General features: G+C 46.2%; 1 protein-coding gene across 1 annotated transcript in view; it reads left to right on the forward strand.

Moving 5' to 3' along the window:
• Positions 1 to 98: 98 nt before the first annotated feature.
• Positions 99 to 21,001, forward strand: part of LOC125351419 (heat shock transcription factor 2 binding protein) — a 51,033-nt gene continuing 30,130 nt past the window's right edge. Inside the window, 5 exon segments of the mRNA XM_048346164.1 lie at positions 99 to 163; positions 1,163 to 1,405; positions 2,675 to 2,825; positions 19,198 to 19,253; positions 19,255 to 19,302. Coding sequence (XP_048202121.1) covers positions 1,373 to 1,405; positions 2,675 to 2,825; positions 19,198 to 19,253; positions 19,255 to 19,302 — 288 coding nt within the window. The 5' untranslated portion in view covers positions 99 to 163; positions 1,163 to 1,372.

Raw genomic sequence — 21,001 nt, forward strand, 5'->3', positions numbered from 1 at the left:
GCGCGCGGGCCGATGACGTCACAGAGGCGCCGCCGCGCCCCCGCGCGTTCTCTGGGCCGGCGCGGCTGCGGCGCCCGCCGGAGGCAGAGCTGCTCCTCGGTGGCGGCTCGGGCGCGTCCGGGCTGCTCGTCGCCGGCGTTTAGGACGGCCGGCCGGCCGCGAGGTTAGCCGGGGGGCAGCGAGGGACGAAGCCGCCCGAGGCCCCGGCGGCGCCTTCGCGCCCCGCGCACCGAGGCTCTGTGGAGAGCCGCTAGTGCCCGGCGTGGAGCGGAGCCGGCGAGGAGGCCGAGCTTAGCGGGTGCACGGGCCGGCCCTACCCCGGCCACCGCGGGCCCGGTGCAGGGGTGCGGAGGGGCCCCCCTCCCTCCCTTTACTCCTCAGTGTCCGGGGGAGGTGCAGGGGTGCGGAGGAGGGGGGAGGCCCTCCCTCCCCTCCCTCCTCAGTGTCCCCCGGCAGGTGCAGGGGTGCGGAGGAGGGGGGGGGAGGCCCTACCCCCGCCACCCCGGGCCCGGTGCAGGGGTGCGGGGGAGGGGGGAGGCCCTACGCCCGCCACCCCGGGCCCGGTGCAGGGGTGCGGAGGAGGGGGGGAGGCCCTCCCTCCCCTCCCTCCTCAGTGTCCCCCGGCAGGTGCAGGGGTGTGGAGGAGGGGGGGAGGCCCTCCCTCCCCTGACTCCTCAGTGTCCCCCGGCAGGTGCAGGCATGTGGAAGAGGGGGGAAGGCCCTCCCTCCCCTGACTCCCCAGTGTCCCGGGGAGGTGCAGGGGTGCGGAGGAGGGGGGAAGGCCCTCCCTCCCCTGACGCCCCAGTGTCCCGGGGAGGTGCAGGGGTGTGGAGGGAGGGTCTTCAGTGTCCCCGGGGAAGTCCAGGGTTGTGGAGGAGGGGGGAAGGCCCTCCCTCCCCTGACTCCCCAGTGTCTTGGGGTAGGTGCAGGGGTGTGGAGGAGATGGGGAGGCCCTCCCTCCCCAGTGGAGGGGAAGTGGCTCTCCTGGGGCACACAGAAAAGCAACCCTCAGGAGGAAAGTCCTGAGCTCAGCAGGGGAGGAGGGAAGAGAGGTGATGAGGGGCGGGCGGCAGTTGGGGAGAAGGAGAGACCATGCCATCTGGGCCCCGTGGAGCAGGAACAACTCAGCACTAGACACTCATGCCTGGTCCTCACTTTGCAGTTGACCATCAGGCTGAACCTGACACTACTGCGTGGGACCGCGCTGACCACCCCTTGATTGCTTTCTCTTCACTGAGGATGTGGTGCAAACTCCAGGAGACTTGAGCCTCGAGGCTTTCTGTCTGGACTCAGTGTGGTTGCACTCCCACGCTTTCTGGCCTGCAGGAGGTCCAAGGACAGGGTGCAGGCTAACGGAGCCTAGGCTGTGGCCATGGGCGAGGCAGGTGGTGCTGAGGCTACCCGGGTCAGTGGTGCTCCTGCCCGGAGCCTGTTGAGCTGCAGCCTTCCATGCTCCTTCAAGGCCTTGTCCAGGGCTTGAGGCCAGCGTTCCCTGGCCCACAGCCGACAGGACTGGGCTTGAGGCAGAAGTAGAGACCCTCAGACTGGGTCAGGAGGTCCCTGAGGCTGCGGCTGCAGACTTTGGGCTTCCCGTGTTCCTAGCCTGGTCTGGGTGGAGAGAATTCCGGGTGTAGTCTGGATTACAGACACGAGCCACTGGTGCCCACCACTGGATGCACTTATTTTTCCCTTCAGTATGTCTCTCTCCACCTCATCCCCTCCCTTTTTTGTATGCCAGCCCTAGGGCTTGAACTCGGGGCCTGGGCTCTATCCCTGACCTTTTTTGTTCAAGGTTGAGCCACAGCTCTACTTCTAGCTTTCTTTCTTTTACCTTCCTTTCTGTCATTCTTTTCCTCACTCCCCTTCCCTTCCCTTCTCTCCCCTCCCCTCCCCTCCTTCCTTCCTTTCTTTTTTTTTTTTTTTTGCCAGTCCCGGGGCTTGAACTTAGGGACCTGGGCACTATCTCTGAGCTCTTCAGGTCAAGGTTAGAGCTCTACCACTTGAGCCACAGCCCCACTTCTGGATTCTGTGGTACTGATGAATCAAACCTAGGGCTTTGTGCATGCTAGGCAAGCACTCTATCACTATGACACATCCCCAGCCCTGCCTCCCTGCCTTCCTGCCTTCCTGTCTGCCTGCCTGTGTGCCTGCCTGCCTGCCTGCCTGCCTGCCTGCCTGCCTGCCTTCCTATCCTTTTTCTTCCTCCCTCCCTCCCTCTTTCCCTCCCTCTCTCCCTCCCTTCCTTCTTTCCTTCCTTATTTGGAGATCAGAGTCTTATAGACGTTCCTGCCTGCACTGGCTTTGAATCACCACCCTCAGATCTCAGCCTCCTGAGTGGCTGGTGCTCATGAGCTCACCTCTTTTTTTGAACTGGGGTCTTGCCTTGCTGTGTTGCCCAGGCTGCTCTAGAACTCTGGGCCCAAGTCATGCCTTGACTGTAGGTGGGCACAGCTGTAGTGTTTTGATTCCCATTTCCATGACTGGGCCTTAATTAAGTATTCAGTGCTATTTTGTATATAACCTCTATCAAAAGGCACACTAGGTAAGCACAGGCTTTTGAAACAGTTACAAATATGAGAGGCATGGAGGAAAAGGAAGCAAGTTGACTTGGACTGCTGGTTTTAGATATCTGAAAAGAAACATAGTAATCTTAAGAATCTGTTCCTCCTTTTAGCACATTGGAAGTAAAGAAGAATTTGTTAAAGTCAGAAAGAAGGACCTGGAGCGGTTGACAACTGAAGTGATGCAAATACGGGACTTCTTACCCAGATTACTAAATGGGGAGGTACTGGAAAGCTTCCAGAAGTTAAAGATTGTAGAGAAAAGTGAGTCTTCGCTACATTTTTAGCAGTCTGGTGGTGACAGTAATTTGTTCCATCAGACATCTTAAATGTGTGGCTGTAACGCAATTATATAAGGTATTGTGGTAGCCCTTACGTTTGGGAGAGTCAGACATAAGAAAGGCTTGCAGACGCCATCAGTGAGTGAGTAAGTTGCACATATATGTTGGTGTTAAACGATGGCAGCTTTCTCTCCTGCGCTCTTCATTGGCAGAATTTTTTTTTTCAGAAAAAAGTTTTCTTAAAAACATTTCACAACTATTCATTGGACAGTCATTATTTAAAATAATACTTCAAATACTTACAAAAATAAATCAAGTATTGTTTCTATTGCTCAAGTGTCAAAGACTTTACTATAGAAATTAGGAAGGACCTTTTACAAACTGAACATCGCATTTAAGCTATCCCTAAGCTTAGTTACTACACAGCCAGTGCTTTTATGGTTTGTGCTTTATGATTTCCATATTCCTTTTTTTTTTTTTGCCATGTGCGGATTTACAATAAGAATGTATGCAAACAACCATATTCGCAAATTTTTACACAGGAATGTTTTTCATAGGCCCAAGGGAGAACCAAATAAAGACTGTGGTGTGGAGTAAAAGTTGTCCCCACCCCCAGAAGGCCAGATACGTACTACAAAAGAACAGGTGTTGTGTGGAGGCATCACATAACATTCAAAGGAGCACTCCATTGCCCAAAGTGGTCTCAATGAAGGAAGATCAATTTAATATTTCTAGACAAGACATTCTTATACTAAATCATAGCCTTATTCATCGAAAAAATAGAATCAATTTTAAATATTTCTTGATACGTTAATTTCAGCATGAACATCACTCATATTCACACTTTAAAAAGAGAAATGCATACAGCAAATGCTCAGAATTAAAGATCATTGGCAGAAGAATTTTATGCTTTTGGTATCTTAAAAGCAATTAGTTGTATAAGTTCAAGCTCTTGCCGATAGTAACTGGCCTGTAGAGAACTTCTTTGTAGAGATAGTGGCTCACTTGTCTGAGTAGATGGGAGAGTCAATTTTTTTTAAAAAATTGACTTTAGGTAGGGTCTAGTTATATAGCCTACACTGTCCTTAAACTCTTTCTGAAGTGCAGGCTGTCCTCAATCTTCCTACCTCAACTTCTCAAGTGCTGGTATTACAGGTGTATACCACTATGTTCAGCTTCAGAGTCCATGTTTAGCACTGAGTAGAGTGTAGTTCCTAGGACTTGTCAATTCAGATTCTGTGTGTGCGTGCACGGCACGCCAGTCCTGGGGCTTGAACTCAGTGACTGGGTGTTAGCCCTGAGCTTTGTTTTTTGCTTGAAGCTAGTACTCTATCACTTGAGCCACAGCTCCACTTCTGTCTTTGGTACTTTGGTGGCTGGTTAATTGGAGATAAAGAGTCTCATGGACTTTCCTGCCCAAATTGGCTTCAAATGTAGAACCTCATATCTCAGCCTCCTGACTAGCTAGGATTATAGGCATGAACCACCAGTGCCCAGCTTAATTTACACTTCTGAGATTTGAACAGAGTGATTATGTTAAAAAGCAATCTTGAAGCCTCAAGAAGTTCTTCTTAGCTTTGATTCAGCACTTGCTTGCTTGAGACTGAGTAACAAATCAGCCTCTGAAGGTAAGGCTAATTCCTTGCATTCCATTGGGCTGTTGTCGTGATGTGGCTCCTGGCAGAGGTACATCCAGAGCTCACTGTGGAAGGTCTCACTGGGAAGAGCCGGCCAGTTGTGGAGGTGCGGTCCTCCCGCCCACACTGCTGCTATCTTGGTGGCTGCCTTCTTCCACTACCAGGGCAGTCTTTTCCACAGTCCCGCCCTCAGGAGCTCCAGTGGTACCGCTATCTCCACTTATCCTTTTCCCGGTTGTTATCCTCTGGGTGTCTCACATTTCTTGCTGCATCCCACACTGGCTTTCTGATCTGTAAGAGTCCTTTGTCTTTTCCACTGGGACCCTGCTGGATGTGCTCTACGTTGTGGATGTCCTGACTTGCTTCATGGTCATCGCCTCATGGTCATCTAGCAGTTTCTGGATATTCAGTAATTCCTATGCATTTGTTTCAGAAAAGGAAAATGCTGCCTGGTAACAAAGTATGCTAGCCTGCTGGTTGGCTGTTTTCACTGTAAAGTCATGAATTGTCATTGTGAGAAATATATTTACATCTCATGACTCAGATAATATGAGTCAGTGTTTGGAGTACAGTTTCCTGCCCAAAGCAAACTTTTATGGGGGTCACCTAAGAATCTGTGGGATGGGGCTGGGGATATGGCCTAGTGGCAAGAGTGCTTGGCCTCATATACATGAAGCCCTGGGTTCAATTCCCCAGCACCACATATACAGAAAATGGCCAGAAGTGGCGCTGTGGCTCAAGTGGCAGAGTGCTAGCCTTGAGCAAGAAGAAGCCAGGGACAGTGCTCAGGCCCTGAGTCCAAGCCCCAGGACTGGCCAAAAAAAAAAAAAAAAAAAAAAAATCTGTGGGAGACTGGGAATGTGGCTTAGTGGTAGAGTGCTTGCCTAGCGTGCATGAAGCCCTGGGTTCAATTCCTCAGTACCATATACACAGAAAAAACTGGAGTGATTCTGTGGCTCAAGGGTAGAGTGTTAGCCTTAAGCAAAAGAAGCTCAGAGGCAGTGCCCAGGCCCTGAGTTCAATCCCCAGGACTGGCAAAAAAAACAACCAAACAAGTGGGAATTTGATGGAAGGCTTATTCTGGGAGATATTTTCTCATTTATGTTTTTCTTTTTAGCAGCCTTCAGTAGGAGAGTTATTTGAGCCTCAGGCCTGAGCCCTTCTCAGCTTCATGGACTAGGCAGGCTTGTATACACACATAGCTTCAGTTATCATTTTGAATGCAGTTGCTGCTGGATTTATCTCTAGCCCTAACCTTCCTACTTGACATTTCTTCCTCCTTGTTTGGTGATCATTTCACATTCTAAAGGTCTATCCTATCCTAATCTATGTGAGATCACCAGAAACAGACTTGCAGTGTGACAAGGTCAGAATGGAGTCTGTGACAGTAGAACTTGGAAGGATAGGATTTAGATAGTGTGGAAATGAAGTAGGGGTTTGGGTGTGTGTAGGGAGGGGGGCTTATTCTACAAATTTGTCATAGTTTTGAAAAGTGGAAATCAAAGTTCAAGTTGTCAGTGGGTTTCATTTTACTCATGGCCTTTCTTGGCTTTGTAGAGGGCCATCTTCTTACTGTGTCCTCAAATGACCTTTTGGAGGCTCAAGGCAAAGTAGAGTTTCATAAGAGACATCGTAATTATGAATATGAAGTGGGTCCAGGTTTCATTTGTTTGAATACTACAGTTTTCTAACAGTGTATAGCGGTGTCTGGAAATCCCTTCCTTGAAGCTCTGTGGCTAGAGTGAAATCAATCTGTGTCATAGTGACTGCAGGCAGACTGGTTGTTTTCCTTTTAAAGTCAAGTCTCAGCAAAGTTTCTGAGAATGGGAGGTGGGGGTGTGTGGAAGTCAGAGTTGATTCTCAGTGAATAAACCAGGGACTGCTGCTTGAAGAAAAGGTCATTGTAACACTTCTCAGCTGGATTGTCCTTGCTCCCAAGGACATGCTGTTTCCTGGGTACTTGGCATCTGGCTTTATCTAGGCCTGCTATTCTAGCCTGAAAAATGGCAGGCAGGACAGTTTTCACTTTCTTAATATTTATATTTGCTTTTTTGTGTCTGGCTCATAATAATGATCTCTTTGCTCTCTTTTCACTCTATCCTGCTTCATTTTCTTCCAAGCATCACTCTGTCCACAGGGAGTCCTGTGCATTTCCTCTGCCTTTATCAGCTTGCTTCCATTTCCACTTTCATCTCTTGCCTAAATCCCTGTGCTTGCTACCTGTGGGGAGCATCCATCTTGCCAGCCTGTTTTTGCTTATTTATTATTGGCAACACTGGGGTTTGAATCCAAGGCTTCCCACTTCTTAGGTAGCCACTTGAGTCCATACCGTCAGCCCTTTTTTTTGGCTTTAGTTATTGTTTGGATAAGATCTCTTGTTTTGGTCCCAGGGATGGCCTCAGACCTTCATCCTTCTACCTACACTTCCTGTGTGTGCCACCACACCTGCTTATTGGTTTAGGCAGGGTTTTGCTAACTTTTTCTCTTGGAATGGCCTTGAACTGCAATCCTCTAGATCTCTGCCCCTGAGTGAGTTGGGATAGTTTGTGTGAGCCACTGCATCCAGTCTGGAGTCATTTTTGACTATTCAATCTGATTATGTTATTCCCTTACTCAAGTCAAGGTATTGAAACAGCCACTCCTTTCTCTTAGGATAGAGGCCAACCAACCAATCAACAAACCACTCGGGACCTAAACAAGACTTTGCCATAGCTTAAAAGGTTTTGCATTATTGGACATAGCCTTTGCCTAGAGTCATTGTCAGCTCTGACTTCTCAGAGACTAGTTCTCCTGGGGTAGTAGTCTCCTGTCCTTCTGACAGCTTGATTTTGTTCTTGTTTTGTGTAGTGAGTTGGTGGGATTTCTGGCCTCCTGTTTTTGTCTGTTGTTTTCTCTGGTGTCTGGCTGGATATTAGGTTCTGAGGGATTGTATTCCTGTTTCTGCACGCCCCTCTTTCTGAGTTGTAGTTGTGCTGCTTGTGTTGTGCTACCAGAAACCTGGTGTTCGCAGCAAGAAGAACCAAAGATGACTTGCAGGAAGGCTTACTATGAATTTCAGCTTGACCTGATTCTGAATTCTCTGCTATTATGGCCAAATCCCAGATGGAAAGATGGGCTTCTAAAGTGACTTTTATCTAATTTTTGATCTTGCGTTCTTGGGAAGTATGTGAAAAGAAATAAAGCCCTTCCCCTTTTTTCTTTTTTGTAAGGCCTACATAGGACAGTCCTGGACCTTTGCAATGACTTGTCCTTCCATGCAAATCACTCAGGTCATGGCTCAGTACTGATCCCACAGAGGAAATCCAAGGATCATATTGTGGCAGCAAGAAATGTTTGACATATTGATTCCTTCTCTCTCACACTAGCCCTGTCTTCTAGTAGGTTCTTGGCCTTGGCTGGTGTCACCTGTTCTTGCTTCTAGAGGTTGAAGTGTTGTTTTTTTTTTTGTAGTTTTTTTATTTTTTTGGCCAGTCCTGGGCCTTGGACTCAGGGCCTGAGCACTGTCCCTGGCTTCTTCCCGCTCAAGGCTAGCACTCTGCCTCTTGAGCCACAGCGCCGCTTCTGGCCGTTTTTTCTGTATATGTGGTGCTGGGGAATCGAACCTAGGGCCTCGTGTATCCGAGGCAGGCACTCTTGCCACTAGGCTATATCCCCAGCCCGAAGTGTTGTTTTTTTAATGTTTTAAAATTATTATTATAGGGGTTGGGAATGTGGTTTAGCGGTAGAATGCTTGCTGAGGCATGAAGTCCTGGGTTCGATTCCTCAGCACATAAACAGAAAAAGCCGGAAGTAGCACTGTGGCTCAAGTGGTAGAGTGCTAGCCTTGAGCAAAAAGAAGCCAGAGACAGTGCTCAGGCCTTGAGTTCAAGTCCTAGGACTGGCAAAAAACAAAATTATTATTATTATAAAGGTGATGTGCAGAGGGGATACACTGTCCCAAGTCAGGTAATGAGCACATTTCTTTTTGAACACTGTCACCCCCTTTAGTATTAAGCAGTGACCAAGAGCAATGTGAAGGTAGGAACACATGAGACAGGGTAGAAGAAAGCTGTGTACCTAATTTGAGGAGAGGTTTAGAATATAGATAAGGTTCTGTTTGGATGGCTTGGATGAGAGCACTTAGGCTGTAACACAACCTGCAGGCCGGTACGATGGCCCGCTGGGAAGGTGAGTAGTGGTTTGGAATGAATCTGACGATGGTTGCCTAAGCATCATTAGGGAATGCTTGAGCACAGAGGAGAAAAGCATGATGTTTCAGAAGGAAACGGCTATTTTAGAAGATATTTTGAGTCACAAATGGAAATGAGGACCAATACAGGTTCATTAGCTCGTTTTTGTACTTGCTAGATAGAGGAAAGATGGGGGTGAAGCAGAAGCAGGGATAGTAAGTGTGAGTTCATAGAAGTCAGTTGTGGTTTGTCTTCATTGAGATAAGAAGCAATCTAGAGTTCTATAAGGGAACACCACCAAGTAGTGATTCAGGTAACATATCCAGGGGGAGGACGTGCATCTGAGTACAGGGTAGGTTTGAGGGCTCGGGTGGAAGATGTAGGGGAGTAATGATGGAGTGTTCTTCAAGAAGGCCCTGGGCTCCATTGGACTCTGGCTGGAGTAGGAGGAAGGCGAGAAGAAATGATTAGTCCTAGTGATGACGTGAGAACAGTGTCATTATTAAGGATCAGCAGTGGAAAAATAGACAGGTGGGAGCATCTGGCCTGCTTGCTGACTCACATCAAGTGTGTTAACTTGTTTCTAAAATGGAGACAGTAATGCTTGCTTCTGAGGATGTGACGGGTTTAAGATGACATAATCCTTCTGAAGTGCTTGCTTGGTCAATGCTTGGCTCATAGAAATCCTGGATAAATAGTGCTGCCAGCTAGGAAACCACTTGAGCTCCCGGTATAACAGAGCACTCAGATTTATAGCCTAGTAGCTTCAGTTCTGGCTCCGGCACCATCACTTCATGAATTTGGGAAAGGTGTTGAGAGGCTGCATTAAGATTGGCCTAGGATTGGGTGCCAGATGGCTCACGCCTGTAATCCAAGCTATAAAGGAGGCTGAGATCTGAGGTTCAACTCAGGAAAGTCTGTGAGACTCTATCTCTAATTAACCACCAAAAAAGCCAGAAGTGGAGCTGTAGCTCAAGTTGTAGTGCAGCATCGAGTGAAAAAGCTAAGGAACAGTGCTCAGGTTCTGAGTTCAAGCCCCCAGGACCAGCACAAAAAATTTAATAAATAAAGGACTGGCCTAATTTTGAATTCCAGGCCTGTCCCTTATTGTATGTAACCCACAGCTTCAAGGCCTGTAAAGTGAGCGCTTAGATTGTGCCTGGACTTGGTCCAGATAACCCTGGACAGAGCAGTACACCCGAGTGAGTGCTCAGTGAAAGGTAGTTTACCCTGCTTCATCCTTTATTCATCCAACACTGGTTGTTAAAATTGTATTTTAAGCTGGGATAAACCTATTGTTTTTCCTTGTTTCCTTTATTTCTTTTAAATTAGCTTATATTATGGGGGGTGGGGAGTGGAGGTGTTCACTGATAATACCCCACATATTTACACTATATTCCAACCAGTCTCGCCATTTCTATTATACTCCCTGTCCCCTTCCCCCCCAAAATTCTCATTTCATCTTCATAATCACAATATCCTTTCTGCCAACCCAACACCTTCTCATTCGTCCCTATCCCTTTTTGCCTCCCCTCCTTTTTTCTCTTGTGCTAGTCCTAGAGCTTGAACTCAGGGCCTGGGTGCTGTCCCTGAGCTTTTCTGCTTAAGGCTAATGCTTTACCACTTGAGCCACAGCTCCACTTCTTTTGGCTGGTTAATGGATAGGAGTCTCATGGACTTTCCTATCTGGGCTGCCTTTGAGTCATGATCCTTACAACTCAGCCTCCTGAGTAGCTAGGATTTTAAGCATGAGCCTCTGGTGCCTGGTGTTATTAGCAGTGGAAGGAACTTAAATTGTTTAATTTTAAATTGTTGTATCAGTACTAACTTGTCAAGTCTGTGTATTAGAACCTTCTGTGATGATGATGTTGTGTCTTTTTTTCTCAAGTAGCACTCCTCAGATGAGGCCAGCTGACCTGGGACCATTTGTGAAAAGGATAGCAGATATATATATATGTGGGTCTGGTTCTGGAGTCTCAGTGCTTTTTTTTTTTTTTAATCGTGCCCAACTATACCCCACCCCATACTGGGATTTGAACTCAGGGCCTTGTGTTCTTGTTTGATTTTTTTTGTTCAAGGCTGTTGCTCTACCACTGGAGCCACAACTCTGCTTCCTCTCAGAATGTGGATATCAAACACTACTTTTTAAATTTTTTTGGTGCTGGTGCTAGGGCTTTGAATTCAGGGCCTAGTCTCTGTCCCTTAACTGTTTTGCTCAAGGCTAGTGCTCTACCACTAGAGTCTCACTGCCTTTTCTGCCAGGGCTGGCTTGGAACCATGATCCTCAGATCTCAGACTCCTGAGTAGCTGGAATTTCAGGTTTAAGCCTGGTGCCTCCTGACTCTTGAGTAGCTGGAATTATAGGTGTGCCCAACACCCCAGGCCTAATGACAGTTAAAGTTTGAGATTAGTAAGTGGCATTTCCATGTCAATTGTGGGTCTAATAATTGTTTAACACACGTACACATATGCACGCACACATGTGCACACATGCATGCACACATGTGTGTGCATGGGCACACACACACAGAATGCTGGTCCTGGGACTTGAGCTCAGGACCTGGCCACTGTCCCTGAGTGTTTCACTCAAGGCTAGCTCTCTACCACTTGAGTGAGCTACAGGTCTACTTCTGGCTTTCTGGTGGTTAATTGGAGATTAACAGTCTCATGGACTTTCCTGCCCAGGCTAGCTTTAAATTGTGATTCTCAGATCTCAGCATCCTGAGTAGCTAGGATTACAAGTATGAGCCACTGGTGCCTGGTTAATTTTCAAACGGTTACAAATATATAGCTATGTTGTCACAGAAAACATAGGCTTTGGAAGATGTTTCACATTACAGGGAGCTCAAGTTCTATGGCAAGTAGTACAATACCTGACCTGGGACTGGATTCTGTACTTGACAGGAAAACTTGCTACAGAGGACTCTGGGGTACAAAATTCAAATGCTGGTAGCAGATTAGATAAAGGTGCTATTATTTTCTAGAAGTTGATAATTATATATTATGAGTGTAGGGTGTCTAACACATTCATTGTCCTTGTTCTTGGTAAACATTCATTGAAGTATTTAGGAGCAATAGGACATAGTTTATGTAATTTACCTTCAAACGATGGGGGTGAGGAGGAGAGAGAGAAATGTGATCTAAATGACCAGTTGTGGTAAAGTATTAATGTAAGACTGAGGAAAAGGATATGTGGACATTCTTTGAAATTTTATTCATGCAATATGTTATGAATTTCAAGTTATTCCCCCCAGATAGCTATAAAAATTGTAAACTGGAAATACTAAAATGTTTACAGAACAGTCATTGTTCCTGAAGACACCCTTGGGTTCTTAGCAGTGGGATTTGAAAACCATTGTAGAACAGGATTGCCAAAGCGTTTCTGAGATTAATTGCCTGGGAATTTAATATCACTGAGAAAGTAGGGGACTCCATTTAGCTCTAAGAAGATTTTCTGTGGTCCACAGATGAATTAGAAGAGGTAATTAATTTGACAGCCATTTTGTTGTGCCTGGAAAAAGAGACACTGCGAGGAGTTCTTGTGTTGATGAGGAAGTGAAGGTGGTAAACTGCAGTGGAGCAGGCCGCCATGATCTCTCACCCCTCACTCACCCTGACCACTCAGAAGGCCGAGAGGCAGAGTAGCTCAGTTGAGAACCAGCCTGGACAGACAAGTCCCCGAGACTCCCACTTCCAAGGTAGCCAGCAAAAAGCCAGGCTGCACGCATGGTTCAAGTGGTAGAGTAACTTACAGCCAAGCAAACAAACCGAGAAAGCTGAGGACTTAGCTTAACTCCAGTATTGGCAACAAAAAATAATGAGACGGTAGAGTGAAGAGGTGACTTAAGGAGGCATGGGGGGTGGGGTGGTGAAGAGAACCAGCACATGCCTGGAGGAGCAGGAGGGTGAGGAGCACCACCTCAGGAAGAAGCTGCTTCTGTGGGGAAGATACTTGACAGCTCCCATAGCCCCAGCCAGAGGACGACATCCCAGAGGGGGCACCAGGGGCATAACTGTCAGGGTCTGGGTGCTGTCCCCGAGCCTCTTTGTGCTCAAGGCTAGGGCTCTACCACTTGAGTGGAGATAAGAGTCTCATGGGGACTTTTCTGCTTGGGCTGGCTTGGAACCATGACCCTCAGATCTCAGCCTCCTGTAGCTAGGATGACAGGTGTGAGCCACCAGTGCCTGGCTTTTCTTTTTCTTTTCAAACAAATATTTTTAAGAGAGGATAGATGCTCATGACTTTGGGGGGGGCTCCTATCTCTTGAAATCCCTTCATGGGATTTGGCTCGGGGCCTGCAAAGTGACCCTGGGGCTTAGAAATCTGATACTGGTCTCTTGTAGGATCCTACTTGGATATTTTAGTGGGTTGTAATCCTTAAGGAACATAGTGGGGAAGATGAAAACAGTCATGGCAGTGTAGGAAATAAGTACCATCATTGATGCCATGTGACAGAAAGGCCCATTCCAGGACATTTCCCCATGGAATTCTGAATTCCACCTGGGCGGAGAGGTGAGGGGAAGTCGTATCTGGTGACTGGGCATGCGAGGTAGGAGTGGTTCCTTTGAGTGGCATGCGGAAAAGGACTTTGTTCTAGTGTGTTGGAAAAGCTGGCTCTGCATCACAGGACCCGCCCGCTCTGGTTATGGGTTAGAACCTATGGCGACGCTCAGCAAGCCTGTTAGATTTGTGGTGGCCTCCTGGATTATTCCCATGAGCCCTGAGATACTAAACAGCTTCTTTGAAATATGCAGCTTACTAGACTTAGAATTGGGTTGATAATGTGAAGTTTGTGAGATTCTCAGCTGCCAGGCTAGGTTTGCCTCCCCTGGCGTGGGGATGCTAGGCTTACTCTCTTATCTGTGCTCCCTTTCTCCCCCTCTCCCCCGGTTGCCCGACCAGCAGGTAAGGCCAGGGTGGAGTGGGGGGCTAGGGAAGGCCTCAGGTGCATGTGGCCAAACGAGATCCCCATTCCTCCCTCCTTACCCACGAAGGAAGCCAGGCGTATGTGGAGTCTCAAAGACAGCTTCAAGATTTAATAGGGGAGTGATTTAATAGGGGAGTGGCTAACAGTTAATATAGTAATGCTGACGAGAAAAGGGGTGATAGACCAGGAGCTGGCGATAGGCTGGCGAGCTTGTCTTAAGACCCCCTCATGGGCTAACGTCACTCCCATAGCACCACCCCTGGGCAAAGCCCGCGAAATGGGGAGCACACGTGCTAGCTGGCGAGAAGTTGGGGGGCTGGTCGCAAAGCTACCCCTTCTGGTTCCCGACCCAGAGAGGTGTGGCTTGCTTCCACACTGCCCCAGGGCTGGGGGAAGGGCAGCATCTCAGGATAGCTCTCCTTGCCCTTCCCCCCTCAAGGCCAAAGCTGAATCCCCAACACTCAGCTACCACTGTTCCCCCTCTAGGGACCTTGAAGGACTCACAATTATCCTTGAGATTGCTACATGTTTGGAAAACCATGTGACTAGGACTGTCTCTTAACAGCTTTATTAGGTCCACAAAGGGCTGATGGTCCTATTTGTAGAGATTTCAGATGACACTCTGTAATAGTACTGCTGAATATCACCACCCCCTCAAAAATAAGAAGTTGAACTCTAGCCGCTACTTTCTTAGACTGGGACTTGGAAATAGAGTATTAGTGAAGTTAAATGATTGTTTTGGTGGGCTTGAGTCTAATATGATGTAACATTATGAAAAGGAAAAGTTTGGGCAGGTATAGTAGCTTACACCTGTCATCCCAGCTATGGAGGAGGTTTAAGTAGAAGGAATCCTGTTCCAGGTCTTAAAAAGAATGAGACCCAACCTGAAAAATAAAAGCAAAAAGGGCTGGGAATGCCTCAAGTGGTGGGGTGCTTATCTATCAAAATGGGAGTCCCTGTGTCCAAATCCCAGTACCGGAACGGGAAAATCCCCCCAACACTTGGACACAAGCACAGAAGGAAGACAGTATAAAAGGCCTGTGAAAGTTATGTGGAGGTGTTGGTGGGAAGACACAGGGAGGCCACATGAAGGTAGAGAGAGGCAGAGACTGATAAGATGCAGTCACAAGCCAAGATGAAAGAGAAAGAAGAACCCTTCCCGTTCAGAGTCGCTGTGGTCCTTCCTACTGCACCTGACCCCAGACAATGCTTTTTAGCTGCTCTGAGCCACTCGAATTGTGATACTTTGTTACCATACCCTAGGAAACATTACTGATGGGATACATTTTGATACATTACTGATGGAATCCATTAGTCGCATACTCTAAATTATTTTCTGAATTTAGTGATAAAAACATAACAGTTGGGCTGGGAATGTGGCTTAGTGGTAGAGTGCTTGCCTAGCATGCATGAAGCCCTGGGTTCAATTCCTCGGTACCACATAAATAGAAAAAGGCCAGAAGTGGCTCCGTGGCTCAAGTGGTAGAGTGCTAGCCTTGAGCAAAAGAAGCTCAGTGACAGTGCCCAGATGATGAGTTCAAGTCCCAGGACTGGAAGAAATGAAACAAAAGTTGCCAGATACTGTGGCTCATGTCTGTAATTCCAGCTATTTAGGAGGCAGACACTGGGAAGGTTATGATCCCAGGCAGCCTAGGGAAGAAGTTAGCGAGATCCACAACTCAACCAAAAAACCTGGACATATGCCTGTCATCCCAGCTGCTGGGAAGGCGTAAATAGGAAGACTGCTCTCCAGGCCAGCCAGGCCCCTACCCTTCCAAAAATAAGAAAACCAAAAACCAAAACCAGAAAAATATGAAACTCTATTTGAAAAATCACTAAAGCAAAGAGTTAAGGCATAGCTTGGGTAGTAGAGTGCCCATCTAGGAAGTGTGAAGCCCTAACTGTGGACTCTGGTACTGCCAAGAAACCAAAACCAAGCCAACCAACCAACCAAAAGCAGCAACAGTAAATCTGCCCCACACAAAGTAAAACAAAAAAGCATATCAAAGGGGTATTGGTGATCTCTTCAGTTGGTGTTGAGATGCCTGATGTGTGGGTGGTTTCTGTGTATCGGGTCTGTGAAGCCCCGCTAACTCTCATCCACTTTATGTAGTTGAATGCTAAGAACAAGTGAAACAATCTAGGTTACATGGTCGTTCCTTCCCTATTTTAATATCAAGTCTGGGTAAGATAATACCTTGACTATATAATTTATCATTCACTCACTAGCCATAGTATGCCCCTGGGTTTAAAAAAAATTGCAAGCTAAGCTTTAATCCTAGGCAGAGACTGGGCTCACAGTTTGAGGCCATCTTGGACATAAAAGTCCAGGAGAGTCCATCTCAACCAATGGCTGGATGTGTACCTGTCATCCCAGTTTCTGAGGATGAATAGTCCCAAGTGAGAAAGGGAAGCATTGGCCAGAACCTATCTCAGAAATAACCAATGCTATAAAGGATTTTTGGAGTGGCTCAGGTGGCACAAGTCCTCCTTAGCAAGTAGAAGGTCCTGAGTTCAAACCTCAATACTGTCAAAAAAAAATACCCCACCCAAACCAAACCAAAACAACAAAAAAACCCACCTTCAAACATGATTATATTAAAAACAAAAAACAACAGCAAGGCAGCTGATCTGAGGTGGCAGCAATGCTTTCATTGGCCACAAGGGGGTGGCCTCACACAGCAGAAAGGCGCTTTCTGGTGTGCCTGGGTAGTCATTCACCCACACCATCACCCACCCAGAATTTTCTGAAATTGAACAGAGTGGAAGGGTTTGCTTTTTGCCCTTCAGTTTGCGAGTTTTAATTCAGTGTTTCATGCTTGTTTGTCTGCTTGACTGGTATGTAGCATTACTACTTAAGCCTCACCTTTACCCTTACTTTTTTTTTTTTAATTTGTTTTGGTTTTTTTGCCAGTCCTGGGGCTTGAACTCAGGGCCTGAGCACTGTCCCTGGCTTCTTTTTGCTCAAGGCTAGCACTCTGCCTCTTGAGCCACAGCGCCACTTCCAGCTTTTTTCTATATATGTGGTGCTGAGGAATCGAACCCAGGGCTTTATATATATCAAGGCGAGCACTTTACCACTGGGCCATATCCCCAGCCCTATTCTTATTTTTTTGAGTTGTCATTTTACAGACTTTCTAGCTGGCTTTGAACCATGATCCTCCAAATCTCAACCTCCTGAGTAGCAAGGATTACAGATGTGTATCACAGGTGCCTCGCTGGTGGGCAGGTTTTGTTTGTTTGCACTCTCAGTGGGGTTTGCTCAAGGCCTGGACACTGTCCCTTAGCTTTGTTACTCAAGGCTAGCTGTCTACCATTTGGGGCACAGCTCCATTCCTGGCTTTTTAGTGGTTATTTAGAGATAGTCTCACAGACTTTCCTGCCTGGTTTGGTTTTGAATTGAAATCCTCAGATCTCAGCCTCCTGAATAAGTAGGATTACAGGTGTGAGCTGCTGGGTACTGGCTTTTCTATCTTTAAACTACCATATTTAACATATGACTGAAATACCGCATTTAACATGTAATTTAATAACAAAAGCAAACTTTAAGACTTAAAAGAGAAAAATTTAAATCACTATAAATCATTTAAATTTTATCAGTTACTTCCTTATTTTGTTTCTTTTTGTGATACATGTTTCCTATATGATTATTATAATATATGTATGTAATTCCAATAAAAGTTATGTTGTAGTACATTGTATGGTAAGAAATCAGAAAAGAAAACCAAGGGAGAAGAAAACTAGTCTGCAGTGACTTCACCTTAGTTTCTAAGAACTTTGCCAACCTGTTTCATAATCTGTCTGGTCTGAATATTGACCTATATATTATAACCTTTGTTCTTTAATTTTTTAAAAAAAATTTATTGTTATTATAAAGGTGATATACAGAGAGGCAATGTACAGAGTCAGGTGATGAATACAGTTTTTTTGGATAATCTCTCCCCTCTCTGTGCTCTCTCCCAGTTTTTCTCTCCAGTGTCCACCCACAAGTTAATCTTCATTCTTGGACAGGGTCTTCGTTTTTTCCTCCAGAGCCCTTAGGATACATCTTGTCTGTGTCTGGGCCTCCTCTTGCTTTTCAACCCCCTGTCCCCTTGTTACAAAGCCCTAGCTCTTTTCCACTGAGTGTGTTTTTGTAAACCTTTCTCCTCAAGGTGAGGTGACCTTGGGATTTTGTTGCTTGACCTCCTAGAGACTATGTTTCCATCACAGGCACTTTTCCTCTCCTCTACTTCCTGCTCTTTTTCCATTGCGGTGTCTGCATTCCCTTACTCACTGGTACTACCTATGTGTTGTGTGTTCCTTACATTTTGCTCATGATGACAAGGACAAGGACAAGGACAAGGCTCATGTGCCAAGGTAATTCTGCAAGTGTGCTTTCTAAACAAACAGCATTGGCCTCTCCTGGGAGCCTGTTAACAATGAAGTTCATGCCCATAATCCTAGCCGCTCAGGAGGCTGGGATCTTTTCCAGGCAGGAAAGTCTGTGAGTCACTCATCTCTTGTTAACCACAGAAAGCCAGAAGCGGAGCTGTGACTCAAGTGGTAGAATGCTGGGCTTGAGCAAAAAAAGCTCAGGGACAGCATCCAGGTCCCGAGTTCAAGCCCTAGGATGAGCATTAAAAAACAAAACAAAACACCTCACAATAACAACAAAATGAAGTTCTCAGGTCTGCCCTTTTTACACTGGAACAGAACTTCACGCAGGGGGCCTAAGTCCTCCACGTGACTGTGACGGACCCTAATGTTTACAGTCACTGTCCTGAAGTACACTATCAGCTCTTAGTACTCATTCTCAAATCTTTGTATATACTGTCATAACATAAAGATATTTTCTCAGGACTTGAGATCAAGCACTTGAATATTTTGGATAATAGATTTGATTTTTTGAGCATCAGTAATTCTGACACAGAACATTTAAAAATTATAATGCGTTTGGTTGCTTTATTGGTGTGGGTGTCTTCAGGAATTTTATTGGTCATTTGACTCATCAACTAGATGAATGTGGTGAAGAGGAAGTATTACGTGGTCCTACCCCTCACTAGCATTTTCGAGTTCTGATCTCTGGTGCCTCCCACTTCCATCCACTACTACTGCAGTTGTTCCCATTGAATCAGCCTGCCAGTGGGTGGGACTCGCTGTGTGAATCAGTCCATGTTGGCACCACTCACTAAGTTGCCTTCTGCTTCTTATGGAACAGATACAAGTCAGTGCCACGAGACAGGCGGGCTTCTCCGCTAAGTAACACATTTTCCTGAAGCCTTAAGTACATGTCTGGCAGTGAAATGAGGCCTTAAATCATAGTATGAAGCAACAAAAACTCTCTGAGGCTAGGGGTGTATCTCTGTGGTAGAATGCGTGCTTAGTATACAAAGGGCTCTGAGTTTGATCTCTAGCCATGCTGACAAAACTCCCCTCAAAAACAAAGAAAATCCTCTCTGCTATGGGCTGGAAACTGATAACTTAAACACAAGACTTTAGGAATGTTAGTTATGCAAGGCTTTGGGAAATCAGAAGTGAGAATGTTCTCAGTACCAGCTTTACTAAGGGAAGATGAGACAAATAGGCTTGCAAAGAATTAATGATTTGGTGTGTTTTGAGTATTTCTATGTGTCTTCTAGACCTTGAAAGGAAAGAACAAGAATTAGAGCAGCTGAAGTTGGACTTCGCACACTTTAAAGGCCCGTCTAGAAACTGTGCAGGCTGACAGCGGGAAGGAGAAGAAGGTAGGGCTCCTGGGATGGGTTCCAGCAGACGTTCCGCGGGCTCAGCTGTCTTGAAAGTCAGGTCGGCCTGCTGCTCTTTGCTTATAATGAGCAGTGGGTCTTAAATGTGCTCAGTCTTCAAGAGATTCTAATTTTATATGTCTTTTCTGAGTGGGCCGGAAGATAGGTGAACCTTCAGATTTTACAATCATCTAACATATAGAACATTAGCTTGGTATCTTTTATTTATTTATATTCTTTTTGTACTAGTACTGACACTTGAGTTCAGGGTCTCAAGCTCTCATTTGCTTTTTTTATTCATGGCTGGCAGTCTACCATATGAGCCATGCCTCTACTTCAGGCATTTTGTTGGTTAATTGGAGATACTCTCTAATTTATTTGCCTGAACTGACTTTGAATCAAGATTCTCAGATCTCAGCCTCCTAACTAGTATTATAGGTGTGGGCCACCAGTGCCCAGTTCCAGCTGCCTTTAAATTTTTATATGTAATACTCCAAAACATAAAGCTCAGGCCTGGTGCTGGTGGTTCATGCCCGTAATCCTAGATACTCAGGAGGCTGCGATCTGAGTATCTTGTTTCTAAGCCAGTCTGGGTAGGAAGGTCTGTGAGGTTCTTATCTCTAATTAACCACCAAAAAACCTGGAAGTGGCACGGTGGCTCAAGTGGTAGAATGCTAGCCTTGAGCAAAAAAAGCCCAGGGACAGTGCCCATTCTCCAAGTTCAAATATCAGGACTGGTACCATAAAAACAATTTTAAAAAAAGTATAAAGGTGCATAAGAATCTGGGGAAAAGGAGGTAACAAGTTTGACAATAAATGTACTCACTACCTTGCATATGTAACTGTAACACATTGTATCACATTGACAATTAAATTTTAAAAAGAAAGAACCTGGGGAAAATATTGTGTACATACTGACTAGCAATTGATAATACAGATATTAAACCAGAAGTTTATAATCAATTTGGATTGTTTACTAATATTTAAGAGTAGCCAGGGGCTGGGAATGTGGCTTAACAGTAGAGTGCTTGCCTAGCATGCACGAAGGCCTGGGTTCGATTCCCAGCACCACATAAACAGAAAAAGCCAGAAGTGGCGCTGTGGCTCAAGTGGCAGAGTGCTAGCCTTGAGCAAAAGAAGCCAGGGACAGTGCTCAGGCCCTGAGTTAAAGGCCCAGGACTGGCCGAAAAAAAAAAAAGTCATAGCACTAATAATAACAGCTAGTGGATATTGGATCTGTACTGTGTGCTGGCAAGGGGCCTGCAGCTGTGTCCCATGTTCTCCCAGCACAGGTGTGTCAACAAGCGCTGTCATCAGACACAAGGTAAACCTGCTTGTCCAAGGTCACACTGCTTGCCTGGTCACTTGTGTTTCAGACTGCCCCCTTATATAAGAGAATTCTCCATCTTGGCCACGGGCCAGCAGTTTGGTAATAAACTTTCTCTCCTGCCTGGAAAAAAAAAAAAGAATCCTCCATGTTTGCAGCTGTAGTAAAGGTATTCCCAAACCGGTAGGTGTTGCACACACGCCAGGGTTTGAACGTTAAGGCCTCGCACTTGCTCAGCTTCCTTGCTCATGGCTGGCACTCCACTGCCTGAGCTACAACTCCACCCTGGACTTTTCTGGTTAATTGGAGATGGACTTTCCTTTTTTTCCCTTCTTTTTTTTTTTTTTTTTTTTTTGCCAGTCCTGTTGCTTG

Source organism: Perognathus longimembris, chromosome 5, assembly GCF_023159225.1.
Source record: "Perognathus longimembris pacificus isolate PPM17 chromosome 5, ASM2315922v1, whole genome shotgun sequence".
NCBI lineage: Eukaryota > Metazoa > Chordata > Mammalia > Rodentia > Heteromyidae > Perognathus > Perognathus longimembris.